Here is an 18804-nt window from a genome sequence, read left to right as displayed (position 1 = left end):
TAACATCAGAATAAAACATATAAAGTGGAAAAAAAGAGAAAAGTTAACCTACCATACTCTTGTGGGCTTTCTTCTTCATGATGAGTCTCATGCGCGAGTCATTTAGTACTGTATTCAGATATACAGTAGGCTAATATTTTCCCAGAATGCATTGAAAATCTACAGCAACATACTGTACAAAGCTTATACAGTTAAGAAAACAGTAAAAATGCTGTGAAAACGACAAAATCTACAGTAATATGCTGTACTTAGATTCTACAGTAGGGAACTGTTGAGAAAACGGTATAATACTGTGAAAACAACAGAAATCGTTTACAGTGTATGTTCAGATTTTAAAAATCATGTGGAGAATCCCAGTATTATCCAGTGATGTCACTGTGTGTCCTGTAGAGTTTGATCATGTTCTCCAGACCCTCGACTGAGATCATTATAGACCTTCAGTGTTTCTGGATCTCCTGATCTCAGTCTCTCTTTCCTTCTTCTATCGACACACTGAACATGATCTCTGAGCCGTTCGTGAAACACCACAGCAGCCAGAATCACAAAAAACAGAACCAGAATCACAGTCAGTCCAACTGCCACAATCCAATAACCTACAGCTGGAAGAGAAAAGTGGAAAGAGAGCACATATTTTATTTTTTTTAATGTTTTTTTGTTTTGTTTTTTTAAATTCAGAATATAAAAATGTTTAATTGACTGTGTAAGAATGTAGTGAATCTCTCCTGCTCCTGTTTCACTCACTGTGATGTTCAGAGTCAGTTTCATCTTCATCAGTGTTCTTCAGATTCGATTCTGTACAGAATATTGAAAGGTTCGTCATTCAGTTTATTATTAATTTGCTGATTAAATAATATTTCTAAACATCTGATCTTCTCTCACCTGTGACTGTGACTGTGATCCAGATTTCTCCTTCAGAGTCCAGAACTCTGTATGTTCCAGTGTCAGAGACTGTAAAATTACTAATGGTCAGATTTCCATCTCTGTCGGTCAGTCGATCACTGCTGACCCCGTGACCTCTCGTCCACACCTCTGTCCACTCTCCACTGGAGTTTTTCTCCACTTTATCAGCATTGATCAACAGAACATCCATCTTCAGCTGCTCTCCTGTTTCCACAGAAATCTCACCTGAGGAGAAACAGAAACACATTCATCATTAATCATTATTATAACAGTGTCAATTAATCAGGACCAGAAGCACATATTTAGTATCAAGGGGACCAAATATAATAATTTAGATGAAATCCACCATTGGAGAAACTCAATCCAGTCAGGATATTAAATGTGTCTCATTCAGTGTTTGTTGTTTCAGTCCTGCACTCAATACCAACACTTTTAAAGGAAAAGCAGAAATCTCATGATGATGATTTGATCAGTTTTGACTTTACCGTGAATATGAAGATGATACTTGAAGATTTCTTGCTCCAGTTCTCTCTGTTCATTATAGTAATAAAGATGTAGAAAGTATTTCCCAGCGTCACTGAAGATCAGATCCTTGATGATGACGTCACATGATCCTTCTTTAAACACTCGACCACTACAGTTTTTCTCCTGACACACAGGGATGATTTCTGACAAACTGTTTAAACTGAAATCAGAAATCTCTCTGTCCTCAAAGTCACATGACAGGGTCACGCGGCCTCCCTTTATTCCTGTCACAGATATAGAGCTGGATTCTGAAAATACACACAGTAAATATTTATTCAATACAAAGTATCAATACTGAGGAATAAATGTGATGTTTCTCTCTATTTTCTTAAATCAATATGATCATAAATGTTACAGTAGAGTTATTTTAGTGAACTGGATTAAAAATAAATAAATGAAGGCAACAATATTAGCAGTGACACATTACAATGATTCAGATGTTGATGATAGTGTAAATCAGTATCAGACGTGTCAGTGCAGTTATAGTGAACTAAAAAGCACAAATGTTTTTCTGAACATAAATGATACTGACCGCTGTGATAGACGAGACACAGCAGAAGAAGATTCAACCTGATGAGAAAACACAAGAGCTGTGATGATGATGAAGATGATGAAGAGTGATATTACACACCTGACTACAAAGTTATGAGTTCTGTGTATGATGATTTAAAGGTGCAATGTGTAATATTTTCTGTCTGCTAGAGGTCTATTCAAAACAAAGGCGTAGCTTGATGATGCCAAGTTTGAGCACGAAATCTTGGGATATGTGGACTTCACCTCAACAGTCGGTGGAATAGAATAGAGATAGGACTCGGGCAGAAATCATGTTCATGGATGCGATTATTAACGTTACTGTAGTAACAAGCAGGAGCGAGTGTTGTGGAGCTGAACGAGGAGCTGGAGTGATTGATCAACACACGCCTCACGAGCAGCGGGACTTTTATTATGACACAGTCGCCGGCGCCGCTTCCGCTTTTCCGGTCATGAGTATGAGGTAACGCAGCTCTGTTTATCATATTAGATACATTTGAGAGTGTTGAAAATGATGTTATAACGTTACTCTGTGCGTTCGCTCGGCGGCTGCTGTGAGACACTGTTACACACTGCAGTAAGATAGATCGATTTTACAATATCATATTAAATGCTGGATGATTGTGTTGATAAATGGCATGCAATTAATTTTAAAATGTATTGTATGATGGAGAAAATTCTGTATTACTGTTACTAAAAATAAAGCTGCATCTGATTATGCTATGTTAGCTACTTCACAAAATAGTGTTTTTCTCTGAGGCATGGTAAAGCATGGTACTCACAAACAATCAATCATAATTAGATTTAAACAATAAGACTAAACATGTTGAGCTATGTAACAATCCGTTTTCTGTCTATAAATATATCAAAACAGTTGTTCCTTGTCTATTAAAACGTGTAAATATTAAAGCGTCTTTGTTTCTACTAAATAAACCAGAAACCGAGGGTAACGCGGGTATGACGCAATTGACAGGCGACTCCTCACACGTCCCGGAGCCTTGATTAAAATTGCAATTTAATCACGATTTACAAATAGTTGCAAACATTTGGGATATTGTAAGTACTCAAGTGAACAAAATATATAACACTGGCCTAGTGGTTTTTGGGATATTTTACTGCAAAAATATTACATATTGCACCTTTAAATTGGTCTGGGCTTCACTACCATATCTCTGTCTGTCCAGTGAGTTGCGCATCCATACTTTCTTAGCGACAGATGATATTTACAGTAAGTGAAAATAATGACTTATTCTATTTACCATGTAAAAGTAGCAGTTCTTTGCAATAAGTGTAAATAGTAATTAGATGTAATTAGTATGTTATACTGGCAGATACATATGCATATTATATTATATATATATTAGAACAGCACCCAATAAACACCATTACAGAAACACCTCGACAAACAGGAAACAATGGTGTCCTCAATACATGCTCTTTTCCCGTGAAATGCCCGTTCCTGTGTTTTTTATTATGTTTTATTATGTATTTCATCCAAGGGATGACTTATGAGCTAATAGTGACTCGTCTGGGTCAAATGAAGCAGGTTTTACCTGTTGAAGGGGACTTTGATGGGACAGTCCTGATAACATTTGCATTCGTTGCTGTTGGAACTGGTGTCCATGTCTGGAGCGTGATCTTTGCAGGGGATTTGTTCAGTCTCTAAATAAAAACAATGAAACAGTCTCCTTATTTTGTAAGAATTTAGGTGGGTTGGGAATCCCACCCATGAGGAGGCTTTAATTTTTTTTATTATTTTTTTTTATTAAGAAATTCTCAGGTAACTAGTTTGACTGATATTGTTAAGGAACATTCACACTTGTAGTTGGTTATTGCTTCTTTAAATATTATATACTGATAAATGTCACACCAACATATTACAACAGCACCCAATAAACACCATTACAGACAATAGTGTTCACAGGAAAACTCTTGTGTCCCCGTCAATGCACGCCACTTTCTCGTAAAATGCGCGTCCCCGACAACGCCGCAGCCGAGCATCAGGTCACGTGACCCACCACAGCTGAGCGCGCAACAAGCGGAAAATAACAAACCTGCACCGACAACAGATCAGCTATTAATACCGACCTCTGATCAATCTAAAGTTGTATATTCGGAACAAAATGATTAAACACCACAATTAAGATATTTATTCTGGTCATGTGACTCGTTTAACGTATTTAAAGAGTTTCTGTTGGCCAATCAGACCGTGGAACAGAAACTAAAATGTGGATTTTTCCATTTCAATCAGGGGTGTCCAAACTCAGTCCTGGAGGACCACTGTCCTGTCCTGCAGAGTTCAGCTCCAACCCCAATTAAACACACCTGAAGCACTGAAGCAGTGTGCAGTGTGTTAATCAAGATCTAAGTATGCATACAGAAACTTCCAGACAGGTGTTTTGCACAAGACTGAAAAACGATCAAATAAACGCGAGAACAGTGTGATCTAGTTTTTATTATTATTATTATTATTTTTAAAGAAAATCATAAGAGAATCATAACTGTTCTGAAACAAAATAATGTCAAACTGGTCTGAAATCTTACCTTAGGCTATGAATTAAAGAAGAAAATCCGTTTCTTCAGCTCCGGTATGAATGTGAAAAATGCCCAAACTCTCCCAGTCGTGAAGAAAGTTCGAGTGATCAGTTACTGAACCGATAACGATTGATCCTTCAGAAATGTGACGTTAGGGGTCAATTCAGCGCGATTGGGACAACTTTTGAGATGACTTAGAAAAAGTGTCCCAATCAGCCTGAATTCACCCCTAAATATAATATAACATAAATATTGTAAAAAAAAAAAAAAAACTGTAATACTTGTAAATCCTACAATTAATTGTAATATTAATATTAATGTTGTAGATTTGACAGATATGTCCTCTGAGCGATTCCTGTATCAGTGTCGTTCTGATGCTGCTGAAACTTTTATATGCGTTGCATCAGCTGTGACGTTCGCGAACGAACCGATTCTTTTAAACGGCTCATAAACATGAACGATGGGAGCCGAGTCGCGGCTGGAGGGGAGCCGTTCTTTCTGTCGTTCTTTTTTCCTATGCGTGTTTCACACAGATGCACACAAATGAGCTCCTCCGCGAGACAGAACAGTTATAGGGGGAGGGGCGCACCCAGCGCAGGCCAACCCTTTATAGCGTTATTAATAACTATATTAGTTATTAGTTGTGCACGCATCCTTCACGTGAGTACTCCAGTGGAAAAAAAGCCCACTTTGTTATTGTTCATTGACTTGAAGGGGCTGATGTCCTATTTGCAAAGTTTGCAGTAGTAATAGTATGTAGTATGTAGACATTTCCATTTTATTTATTCTAATTTTATCTACTTTAAATATTTTTTTGTTTTCTATCAAAATGTTCTTGTGTGGAAGTGTTTGTAGTAAAAGCTGTTTTGCACAGAAATTCATTGCAGCCGGCTTTGTTTTTGATGTTTATTTGTGAGTAGGTATTGTATGAATAACATAAGTCAACGTAGCTTTACACACACACACACACACACACACACACACACACTTTGTACTAAAGGTAAATCCAAAATAGTGATGTCACTGTCTAAGCAGAGGGATTTGTGCAACCCTATGGAATATAGTCCACACATGACAAATGAGGTAATAATCAATATTTCAGAATAATTCAAACTCAGATATTGGTGTGTGATATCCGAGTTTTAATTATTTGACTACAAATCTCACCTCATCATTCCTCCCAGTGATTATTTCCAGGATAAACTGAGATGCCCCCAAGCTGGCTTCTTAAAACTGACTAAATATTTAAAAAGAGCCAAAAGAGCCGTTCTTTTGAACGGCTCTTTGAAAGGAACGGATCGCGAAGATCCGGATCCCCTCAAAGAGCCATAAATCCCATCACTAATCAGCTGGCGGAAAAGGGGCGGAGCCTCTGAAGTGATTGTTTACTAGTACCACTTACCCAGAGACTAGAGTGAATCTCTTTCTCTGGCTCAGGAATTATAATGTCCTGAATAAACCTTTAATATCACAATTGTTTCTCTTACAGCAATGAGAACAAATGTAGTATTTCTCCTGGACTAAAAATGAAGGTTCACAGAAGAACCTTTCAGTAAAAGTTAAATAATCTTAAATAGAAATCTTAAAAAGAACCTTAAATAATCTTTTGTCCAATGGAAAGATTCCATGGATGTTAAAGGTAGTGATGGCCGATTTCGAAACACTGCTTCATGAAGCTCCGAAGCTTCATGAATCTTTTGTTTCGAATCAGTGATTCGGAGCGTGTATCAAACTGCTAAAGTCACGTCATTTTAGTAAACGAGGCTTCGTTCGTTACGTCATCACTGTTTCGAAACAGTTCGAAATTTCAATGGTTCACCGATAGAGGGCGATGATAAAGTGAGCCCATGAATCATGCAGATTCACTGAGAACTATTGAACAAGTGTCTAGGGCTTTACCCTATGGTTTTACCTGATCTCTGATCAGTTTTATACATTTGTAGATGTTTTAATTATACATTAGAATAATTAAAATTAATAATGGTAGTTATTAATCTCTTATTGGCCTGTTTAGCTTGAGCCATGGAACAAGAAACAAGCCTTTAAAATTGATAAAAGAACACATATTATACAGACACTCTATATTTAATCTTATTAGATGATTAATTCCATTTGATTGATTTTACTTTCAATAAAACTTTTGCAATACATTTGTTAAAGGGTATTTTTAATGCATGTTTGGCCTGAGTTTTGTTGGATTTCCACTGTTCTGACCACTAGGGGTCACCGTGGAGACGGGTGTCAGATTGTTTCGAAGCCTCGAATCATTACGGCACATTTGCTTCAACTGTTTCAGTGTTTCACGAAGCCTCGATCTGCCCATCACTAGTTGAAGGTTCTTCATGGAAACATCAATGCCAATAAAAGAATCCACAGTAATCTCACATTACAATCAAATTGTGCCCAGATTCTCTGAAATAGCAAATATCTCAACATCACCTCTATGATCTGAGCTGCTGTCCACATTCATGTCATATCTCTGATGTCTTTGACATGTCAGCATTTGACAATAGAAATTAGATTCAATGGAGTAAAAGATCCAAGTGATCTCAAATGTGTTGACACAGAATTGTCTCACATTTGTCTCAGAAATTCCTACTAAAATGTGTTAGGAGAAATAGACATATTTTGTCAATTCTCAATATATAGTAAAAGACACACTCCGTTTAATGTAATTTCTGTCAAAATGAGAAACAGTTCATGAGACCACAATGATCACATCTCAACCTCTGAGTCCGCTGTCTGACCGCACTGTGTGAAAAATGGATGGAAGAAATCCCAGCTCTGACTGAAACGATAGCATCCATTGAGAAAAGACACACATTAGTACAAAATATTTAAAATTTCATAGCGTTTGTTCACCGCAGAACAGGTCAACAGATTTACAGTTGTGTGAAAAATCAATACTGAATTTAGGCCTACTTAAGCTGGACAATAACACCATTTTCTTCAAGACTCTGTGCAGCCAAAATTATACACCATTATCACTGTAAAGCTGCTTTGACACAATCTGCACTGTAAAAAGCGCTATATAAATAAAGGTGACTTGACTTCCAATTCATTCTGATTTTCAATGTGAATCCATTGGAATTATCCAGATTTCCAAATGAATGGTTTCTGAAAATGTGGTCTCAAAATGTTCAAATCCTTATTGAGCTAATGCTTTTTTCATCGACCAAGATCATTAACAACAGAGATCAGATTTCCAATTCATTAATTCAGATAATACTTCCAGTGTGAATCCACTGAATAATCTGGATTCTGAAGGAATGGTTTCTGAAATGTGGTCTAAAATGTTCTTATCTTCAGTGAACTACACTAAAAATAGCCAATCTGTTTGGTTGTTTTGACCCAGAGCTTGGGTTAAATGTTTGTCCAACATGCTGGGTAATTTTTTATTAAACTCAACTATTGTTTAAAAAATGACTGTATATGTCTGGATTCAAATGTTTTAGATCTTGTTGTGAACATTTCATCAGTGGTGGATGAAGTCCACAAATCAAGTACTTGAGTAAAAGGTTCTTTCGATGATTAAAGTGTTCTTCACGCTAAGATAATGTGGATCTTCAGGAACTGATCACTGAAAGGTTCAGAAATGGTTCTTCTTTGGTACTAATTGTTCATATTAAACCATACAGATTTTTTGGGGTGAATTTTGCAAGAGAGAGTTCAAATGTTATTTCCAGAAAGATTCAGCTGCTCAGGTTGACGTATAATGTAAATGAATGTGCGCTCACTCACAAAGATAATATCAAACAAAAATAGATTTATTAACAAAATTATAGTGAAAACCATTAAAAAAGGGATCAAATTCAGGAGTGGATGAAAAAAAATGCATTAAACAGAAAAAATATTATTTTGATTATTTACAAATGATGTTTACATGATGTAACAGGAAACAAAAGTAATCATGAGAATTGTAAAACAAATGGAACAAAAGCACATTTTTTCAAAGCACACATAATCACAGAGGAAACCGTGATAGAGCAAAACAAATGGCACATATTTGTGTGTTTGGAGTGGTTCTTTTCACTGGAAACAGCACCTGACCAATCAGGATCTCTGTTGTTGAGCACAGGCCACACCTTCTCCTGCACACACACTCAGAAACACAACATGCTTCTAAAAGACATCAGAACTAACAGACCTTATTATGAAAACTGGTAAACACTTTCCTTTTCCTCAGTTTATGCTTTTCACAGTCAACTTCCTGTTTGATGCCTGCCCCGCCCACCTACATGATGTCACATCAATGAGGGCTTCCTATTTTAATGATGTGGTCTCACTGCTAAGGCACTCATTAGGTGAGAAAATAAACTCTATACAGTTATACTCTCCCAATCACCCTTATTCACCCTGTATCCGCTTGTTAAGTCGTGAGAACACCATTTCCGGGTCCAAGCCTCGACTCGTTTCACTTGAGAATGTCATTGACGGCCATATGAGTGCCATTTATTCATATTAAACATTAAACATTTTAAAAAGTTAAACATTTTAAATTCTTACAGACTACACAACAGTCTTCGTGCTCACAGCGTCACAGACTTTAATATTTTAACGACTTATAAAAGATGAATCTCTGACTGGCCATCTGGAATGTTGGTATGGAGATAAAGGTTATGATTACATTTTTTTGTAGTATTACACCTCATCATGTGTGTATATTAGCACCGTTTGTTGTTTTTCTTGTGGTATGAGATAAGAGCGTTTGGACCCGGAAGTGCTGCAGCGTGACGTCAGACTTAACAACCGAATACGTGTTATTTTACAATACACATTTAAAAAGACAACTGTAGGCTACAAAATATACAAAAACTCACACTTTGTCTTTCACAGTTTAGCATAGATATGCTTACTCCCCGTTTATACTGTGAATACTTTCATAATTATTGTGTTTTAAACAATAACAGATGGATTCAGTAGTTCGTGAATCAGTTCTTCAGTTTCCAGTGCAGCAGGTCTTCATCTGGATCACTTTAACTAAATGTTGATCTCATGATGAAGGCAGATTACAAACAATCAGTTTCGTCTCTATCTACTGTAATAGGATATATAAGGGCTAATAGAGAATACGATTCTGACGTCACGCCGCGTTGAGGTCTGGGTAACTTCTTTGTTTATACGCCATCTTGACAGGATCGCGCAGCCTTTCCGTCATTGAGTTTAGGGCAGTAATTTGTTTTCTGTCATGATTGTGAAAAATTTCACCATTGTATGTCATTAATGCTGCATCGATAATGGCGATAGTAACTCAGATCATTGTTCTGAGAGAGAACTGGACAATGAGCAACGTTTTTTGCCTTTTCTACGTGTAAAAACAGCAAGGGAAGCAGGTCTAGGAGATGACGAGAAGACGCCGGATGGCAAATCTTTTAGTAATGGCACTGATTAAACCCACTGCATATCACTCAATAAAAGAATCACATTGCTGAGTGTTTTTTGACATTTTTGGTTTAATAATTAACATTACCTTTTGCGAGTCTGACTCTCACTCCGCTCGTGAATTCATGACATTCAAATGCTTTTAAGAATGAAGAAACGCTTAATGCACCGAGACAAACACAAGATTCTGTACATATCTGTTAAAGCATACTGTGTGGAGAACGCGTTGCGTTCATATTCAGGGCTCGTCTGCACATCTTTTAATATAATGTCATCATAATACACTAAGCCAGCGTTTTTAAAAGGTGCCCTTGCAAGGACTCACTACTAAACTGTTGACAAGCTCCTAGGGTTTTGATTTTGTTTGTCATCTGTTGAAATAAATATAAAAATACAGTGTGTTCGTGTCCGTCTGTCCGCTGACTGACCCATAATCTCTGATTCTCTGGGATCGTGGAAAGGAATATTTACAATGACGACAGTTGTAGGCCTACTCAATATGCTCGTTTAAGCATCATTTAAACATTTCCAACAAATAAATGAATCGATTTTTCTCAGCGTGTTGAACACATACTTTTATTTGGATATTCATATGATGGCTGAAGCAGCGAGCGTCCAGTGTGCGACACGGTAAACAGATGAACATTGTAAACGAAATTCTACAAAACTTCAGTGAAAAAATAAAAAATAAATAAAATTATCATGCGATTATATAAAATAGCTTCTGTTCCCTGCAAACGATACCCTTAAAAATGTGAATGTTCCACTTAGTGGCAGAAGCAAAAAAGGTAAGCAAGTATCTGTATTCATTTCAGTGCAAGTAGTAGGGGGCGATCCTGTCAAAATGGCGGCGCCGTCCCGGCATGCAACACGACATGACGTCGGTTCGTATTCTCTATAGCATGAAAATACATACTAGTATATTTTAAGGATTAAATGTAAAAGTGGCTTTCCATACTATCAGAAAGGGCGTTTCAGCCTCTTGTGTTGTTATAGAAGTGAAGCTCAGACCTTGACTGGTTTCTCTTTCTGTCACTCATTGTTGATTCTGTTTCTCAAGGCAGTTTAACCCCTTCAGACCTGAATTATGTTCCACTGAGCAAAAAAAAAAAAAACATTTATCCACTTGATATTTGCTCTTCTTTAATGTATAAATCAGTTTAAAAAAAAAAAAAAAGATTTGTGCAAACTCATTTTATTATTATTTTTTGTCATGTCCACTAATGGACATCATTCAGAGATATTTTTTTTCTTGTGTAGGTATCATGGACTGAGAGTCGGTCCAGATGTGAGGAAGAAATACAGAGAGGAGTTTGAGCTCAGCAGGTGTGAGTACATCTAAACACTTTCTGTGACCAGAAAAAGATTCAGACAAAGAGTTTGATGGCTTGTGTGTGTGTGTGTGTGTGTGTGTGTGTGTGTGTGTGTGTGTGTGTGTGAGAGAGAGAGAGAGAGAGAGAGAGAGAGAGAGAGTTTTTTTTGGACTTGTGAACCCAAGCTCTTGACAACTGAAATTGAAAACTGAATAAATGCTTTAGTGGATAAATGTGTGTCTGTTATATTGGTTATATTAATTTTATAATTCTGTGGTGAGTGTTTTATCAGCCATATATATTTGTCTCTATCAGGCAAAACACTTTACAATAATTAACAAACATGAACTATGAAAAATTCATTTGTAACTGTATTTATTAATCTTTGTTAGTATTAGTTCATAAGATACATCTGTATATTGTTCATGTTCACAGTACATTGATTTTAATAATGTATTCATAAATGTTAAAATGAATATTAAAGATGAATAAATGCTGTATAAGTACAGTTCATTGTTAGTTTATGTTAAGTACAGAAATCATATTATAAAGTGTTACTGTTTTTTGTTTACATGCATTTTTTACACAAAGAACAGTGAATATCACTGATTAAACAATCAAAATCAACATATAAATAAATCAAAAACTGTATAAAATATTCACATGTTCATCCACACTGTCTTTCACAGACACAGATATTCATTCTCACTCTTCACACTATGAACACTTTCCACTTTTGTTGTACAACATTGATGGATAAAATAAAAACAATAATTGCTAGTTTATAGAAGGTCAGGACTCTATCGCAGCTTTCATTGGCTAAGGACCGCCCAAGAAGACGTTTGACTGACATGTAATGCAACCAATCACAGTTCATTTTGTTCTGAGGCATGAAAATGAAAGTCGATGTACCAACAATAACAGACCGGTGTGCATCTAAATAATTATTCATAAACGAACATTGTGTAAGTTTACTGCAACAATAGAACTGTGAACTTCACATACTTCTGAATATCCAGAGTTTAGTTGATCCTGGAAAGCGCTCGTTGTCACAGTTGTAAACATGACGCCGTTCTTCTTCCATGAGGGGGTTTGGCATCACAGCATTTGTTTCCAGGTGAACCGTTAAAGAACGCGACACACACGTCTCCCGGACATCCTGTAGAATTCAACACACCAGATGATGACTTCAGATGATGTTTCCAGTTAAGTGTGATTACAGGAATCTTTTTGGATTCTCAAAATTTGTCTCAGAAAACCAAATCGTGTCCAAAATCGCACAGTGTGCACCCGGCTTTACCCACAAAGCATCAGAGTTTCACCTCTTGGGTTCTAGACTCTTTGGGCTTAACAGGGAAAAAAGCACCTGCTTCAATGTTCTTACGGACATTTATAAACTCAAACATATTTATACTTTTTAAATAATATTGGTACAAAACAAAAAGCCGATTACATGCATTTTAAAGCTGACCTACCAATTTCACATAGTATGCTTTTCATCTTCACGACTCTTCCCGCCTGTCTCGTGATGGTCCCGCTGTCATCTTCAGCACGCTGCAGGAGGAAAAGGACAGAAAATGAACGTTTGCTCATGTATTTTTATGGAAACATATTAACTCAAATGTAGCTTTATATCTTGCAAATAACATCAGAATAAAACATATAAAGTGGAAAAAAAGAGAAAAGTTAACCTACCATACTCTTGTGGGCTTTCTTCTTCATGATGAGTCTCATGCGCGAGTCATTTAGTACTGTATTCAGATATACAGTAGGCTAATATTTTCCCAGAATGCATTGAAAATCTACAGCAACATACTGTACAAAGCTTATACAGTTAAGAAAACAGTAACAATGCTGTGAAAACAACAAAATCTACAGTAATATGCTGTACTCAGATTCTACAGTAGGGAACTGTTGAGAAAACGGTATAATACTGTGAAAACAACAGAAATCGTTTACAGTGTAGGTTCAGATTTTAAAAGTCATGTGGAGAATCCCAGTATTATCCAGTGATGTCACTGTGTGTCCTGTAGAGTTTGATCATGTTCTCCAGACCCTTCGACAGAGATCATCACAGACCCCTTCAGTGTTTCTGGATCTCCTGAACTCAGTCTCTCTTTCCTCCTTCTATCGACACACTGAACATGATCTCTGAGCCGTTCGTGAAACACCACAGCAGCCAGAATCACAAAAAACACAATCAGAATCACAGTCAGTCCAACTGCCACAATCCAATAACCTACAGCTGGAAGAGAAAAGTGGAAATAGAGCACATATTTTATTTTTTTAATGTTTTTTTGTTTTGTTTTTTTAAATTCAGAATATAAAAATGTTTAATTGACTGTGTAAGAATGTAGTGAATCTCTCCTGCTCCTGTTTCACTCACTGTGATGTTCAGAGTCAGTTTCATCTTCATCTGTGTTCTTCAGATTCGATTCTGTACAGAATATTGAAAGGTTCGTCATTCAGTTTATTATTAATTTGCTGATTAAATAATATTTCTGATCATCTGATCTTCTCTCACCTGTGACTGTGACTGTGATCCAGATTTCTCCTTCAGAGTCCAGAACTCTGTATGTTCCAGTGTCAGAGACTGTAAAATTACTAATGGTCAGATTTCCATCTCTGTCGGTCAGTCGATCACTGCTGACCCCGTGACCTCTCGTCCACACCTCTGTCCACTCTCCACTGGAGTTTTTCTCCACTTTATCAGCATTGATCAACAGAACATCCATCTTCAGCTGCTCTCCTGTTTTCACTGAAATCTCACCTGAGGAGAAACAAAGACATTTATCATTAATCATTATAAATTAATCAAGACCATAAACTCAGATTTAGGATCAAGAGGACCAAATATAATCATTTATCATTTAGATGAAATCAGCCATTGGAAAAACTCAATCCAGTCAGAATATTAAATGTGTCTCATTCGGTGTTTGTTGTTTCAGTCCTGCACTCAATACCAACACTATTAAAGGAAAAGCAGAAATCTCATGATGATGATTTGATCAGTTTTGACTTTACCATGAATATGAAGATGATACTCCAGGATTTCTCGCCTCAGTTCTCTCTGATCATTATTAGTAATAGATATTCAGAAAGTATTTCCCAGCGTCACTGAAGATCAGATCCTTGATGATGACGTCACATGATCCTTCTTTAAACACTCGACCACTACAGTGTTTCTCCTGACACACAGGGATGATTTCTGACTGACTGTTTAAACTGATATCTGAAATCTCTCTGTCCTCAAAGTCACATGACAGGGTCACGCTGACTCCCTTTATTCCTGACACAGATATAGAGCTGGATTCTGAAAATACAGACAGTAAATATTCAAAACAAAGTATCAATACTGAAAAATAAATATGATGTTTCTCTCTATTTTCTTTAATCAATGTGATCATAAATGTTGCAGTAGAGTTATTTTAGTGAAGTGGATTAAAATATATAAATAAAGGCAACAAGTATCCACATTATTAGCAGTGCCACATTACAGTGATTCAGATGTTGATGACAGAATAAATCAGTATCAGACGTGTCAGTGCAGTTATAGTGAACTAAAAAGCACAAATGTTTTTCTGAACATAAATGATACTGACCGCTGTGATAGACGAGACACAGCAGAAGAAGAAGATTCAACCTGATGAGAAAACACAAGAGCTGTGATGATGATGAAGATGATGAAGAGTGATATTACACACCTGACTACAAAGTTATGAGTTCTGTGTATGATGACTTAAAGGTGCAATGTGTAATATTTTCTGTCCGCTAGAGGTCTATTCAAAACAAAGGCGTAGCTTGATGACGCCAAGTTTGAGCGCGAAATCTTGGGATATGTGGTCTTCACCTCAACGGTCAGTGGAATAGAATAGAGATAGGACTCGGGCAGAAATCATGTTCATGGATGTGATTATTAACGTTACTGTAGTATGAAGCAGAGCAGGAGCGAGTGTTGTGGAGCTGAACGAGGAGCTGGAGCGATTCGAGCAGCAGGACTTTTATTATGACACAGTCGCCGGCGCCGCTTCCGCTTTTCCGGTCACGAGTATGAGGTAACGCAGCTCTGTTTATCATATTAGATACATTTGAGTGTGTTGAAAATGATGTTATAACGTTACTCTGTGCGTTCGCTCAGCGGCTGCTGTGAGACACTGTTACACACTGCAGTAAGATAGATCGATTTTACAATATCATATTAAATGCTGGATGATTGTGTTGATAAATGACATGCAATTAATTTAAAACGTATTGTATGATGGAGAAAATGCTGTATTACTGTTACTAAAAATAAAGCTGCATCTGATTATGCTATGTTAGCTACTTCACAAAACAGTGTTTTTCTCTGAGGCATGGTAAAGCATGAGACTCGCAAAAAATCAAAATTAGATTTAAACAATAAGACTAAACATGTTGAGCTATGTAACAATCCTTTTTCTGTCTATAAATATATCAAAACAGTTGTTCCTTGTCTATTAAAACGTGTAAATATTAAAGCGTCTTTGGTGTTTCCATGGTTTCTACTAAATAAACCGGAAACCGAGGGTAACGCGGGTATGACGCCATTGACAGGCGACTCCTCACACGTCCCGGAGCCTTGGTTAAAATTGCAATTTAATCATGATTTACAAATAGTTGCAAACATTTGGGATATTGTAAGTACTCAAGTGAACAAAATATATAACACTGGCCTAGTGGTTTTTGGGTATTTTACTGCAAAAATATTACATATTGCACCTTTAAATTGGTCTGGGCTTCACTACCATATCTTTGTCTGTTTAGTGAGTTGCGCATCCATACTTTCTTAGCGACAGATGATATTTACAATAAGTGAAAATAATGACTTATTCTATTTACCATGTAAAAGTAGCAGTTCTTTGCAATAAGTGTAAATAGTAATTAGATGTAATTAGTATGTTATACTGGCAGATACATATGCATATTATCAGGGCCGTGCAGAGACCTTTGGAGGGGCAGGTGCTCAAAGTATAAAAGGGGCACATGGAACAAGGCTTTAGCGCTGCTCAAAATATCAATACAGCAATATATTGTGATGCATTCCTTGCTGATTCGCGTATCGATATGAATGATTATGTATTGATACAGCAGCAAATGCTGTGATGCAGTTTTGAAAAAGAAACAGAATGGGAAAGTTTAAAAGTTAAAAAAAATATTTTCTTTCCACCTAATAATAACTCGGGGATTAGAAAGTTGTCTTAAGTTGTCCCAACCTGATGGCTTTTTCTTCTCTGTTTTACAGAATAATTAAGAACAGCTGTTATAGTAAAAACTATAGAAAACTTTATAGTAAAATCGACGTGGCCCATGTTTCGTACAATACAATATAGTTTTATTATCTGATAAAAAAATATATATATACAAATAAAAAAAAAACATTAATTGGGGGATAGGATGATGGTGGCCATGGCAGGGGTAAGAGTGAGAAATCATCAAAAATATAAATAAAGAAACTAAAATGTGTGTGTGTGTGTGTGTGTGTGTGTGTGTGTGTGTTCATTCTGATGGCACCCACTAAAAATCACAGTGTAGCATTAATCTGATAAGTGGAGGATGAGTGGTTGTAGGCACTTATAACAGAAGTTTCCTGTTGGACATGTCCCTAAAACTGTTAATGACATCATTGTCACTAGGGTCACATATCCTTCACACTGCACTTTGATGTCAGGTCAGGTATATTATTCATTTTATATTGACATTGATATTTTTACATTTATTTCCAGAGAGATATTATTGAGTTTACAGGCTAAAGTGGTCTTGCTGTTGTAAACAATGTTGCTATTGTAGGGGAAAAAAAATGTGTGTCACATTTAAAATATAATTATATTTTAATTCATTTCTGAATTGTTTTTATTTTTATAATGATAATTCAGAGAATGAGAAAATTTGAATAAGTCTTACCAGTGTTGTGATAATTATTTTTAAGGCACTCTACGTTTAAAAAAAAAAAATAATAATAATAGTTTAGTCAAATAACATAAAAAAGAACAGACCCCTCGATGCCTGCCTGTGAAACTTTTCTCCCTCAAACAGCATGCTAACATTACTTCTACACTACAGACTACACACAGCAATATAAACAACACATCTGAATGTTCTCACATCACATCGTTCTTGTAAAATAATAATAAGTAAATAAACTTCAAAATCACTTCGCTGAGAATGAAACACCACTTACCAGCTGCCGCGGTGTTGAAAATATCCCCTGGCAATTAAAAATGCGCGTGCGGCGTGGGGAATCGTCCCGGTCTGATGAGGTCGTCGTCGTCAGGTAAAAGGTCATCATGTGGGTAATTTTATTTACGGCTAAATTATTATTAATAAATTTTACTAATATTTAGATTGGGCATGGGCAGACATTCACAAAAGGTCATGTTATTACAAAAAAAATAGAGGAAATTTTGCTTTGACAAAAGGGCACTTTGGGCACCAAGGGGCAAAGGGGCAGGTGTTTTCATTCCGGCTTGAGAAAAAAAAAAACTATCCAGATAAATCGCGCCATCCGGATAGAGTGAATTTGATTGTGGTTGGATGAGAAGTATAAACATACCATTCTGACAACCTATTGGTTTGTACGCGATCCATCGCAGCTGGACATGTCACAAATCACGTCACACTCCAGCAAGGAGGACAGTGTTGGGGGTCGTTACTCAAAAAAGATTATTTCTTAAAAGTTATTATTTCTCTACTACTGGCTAATTTAGGCTATCAAACGGGTGCTTTCTCTTCGTTCTCTGCAAATTAAGCTATGTAGTTCGGTAGATAGACGTTTGAATAAATTAGCGTAGGCTATACACCGGTTTTTAAACTTTTTTTTTTTTTAGCGCGACCCTTTTTATTTATGTGACCCATAGTCCTATACAACCATGTGGCTAAACGAGCCAAAACGAATTGAAGCTGAAGGTGAACTTGATTTGCTCTCATGGTGTTATACCTCTCTCTTTCGGTGAAGTGGAGCAGTGCTCTTGCTGAATGGCACGGATTGCTATGGACTATTGTACCTTTTATGTTTTTTTTTTTGTTTGTTTTTTAACTGTATTTTATTTTTTTATAACGAACAAGCTGCGATGTCACGTTTCCAGTGCTTTGTTGTGTGTGCGTGAGGCGCGGGCGCGATCAAACAGCTGTCTTTGCCGGGGACTTTCCTGATCGTCATGGCAACGGTTCGTGGCCTGGTCAGATTACTTGAGGCTCTGCGTTCCATTCGGAGGGGCTCATCCCTATGCCCTAATCCCTTCAAAGGGTTTACCCTCCGGAGGGAGAGCTTCGAAGGCATGAAGGGTGTAGGGGTCAAAAATACTCCTTTTTTAGAACGCACTTCTGCGTCATCTTAACCAGACAGTCAAGGAGGATAGATTGCGCAAGCTGCGCCCTTTGTTTAACGTTAGTTTATATATTTATTTATTTTTGGTTTATCGCACCATAATGTATATTGTGTCTATGTATTTGTAACATTTGAATGGACTGATAAAGGGAGCTGTAAAGTATTTTTGTTGAAGTACAGTGTCGTTTTGACCATAATAATGTACTAAATCTAACTCGTATAAATATTACAGTAGTATAGAAAAATATTATACATACATTATAGGTAAAATCGAAC

The 18804-nt window shown here is 36.7% G+C and overlaps 1 protein-coding gene across 4 annotated transcripts in view; it reads right to left on the bottom strand.

Moving 5' to 3' along the window:
* The window catches only part of LOC125265364, a 37449-nt gene that overhangs the window by 1294 nt on the left and 17351 nt on the right, over window positions 1-18804 (bottom strand). For 3 of the 4 annotated variants that reach the window (XM_048185512.1, XM_048185520.1, XM_048185529.1), the window contains 5 exons: window positions 14789-14829; window positions 1386-1673; window positions 880-1125; window positions 742-792; window positions 53-599 (listed from right to left, as the gene is read on the bottom strand). In XM_048185512.1, the coding sequence (XP_048041469.1) occupies window positions 373-599; window positions 742-792; window positions 880-1125; window positions 1386-1673; window positions 14789-14829 (853 nt within the window). In that variant the 3' untranslated portion in view covers window positions 53-372. Of the gene's footprint in view, window positions 1-52; window positions 600-741; window positions 793-879; window positions 1126-1385; window positions 1674-1957; window positions 1996-3509; window positions 3619-4500; window positions 4868-14788; window positions 14830-18804 lie in introns of those variants that run through there. The other variant, XM_048185539.1, reaches the window with a different exon arrangement.

Source organism: Megalobrama amblycephala, linkage group LG1 (genome assembly GCF_018812025.1).
Source record: "Megalobrama amblycephala isolate DHTTF-2021 linkage group LG1, ASM1881202v1, whole genome shotgun sequence".
Taxonomy (NCBI): domain Eukaryota; kingdom Metazoa; phylum Chordata; class Actinopteri; order Cypriniformes; family Xenocyprididae; genus Megalobrama; species Megalobrama amblycephala.
Note: the sequence above shows the minus strand (reverse complement) of the source record. Positions and strands in the feature narration are given on the sequence as shown.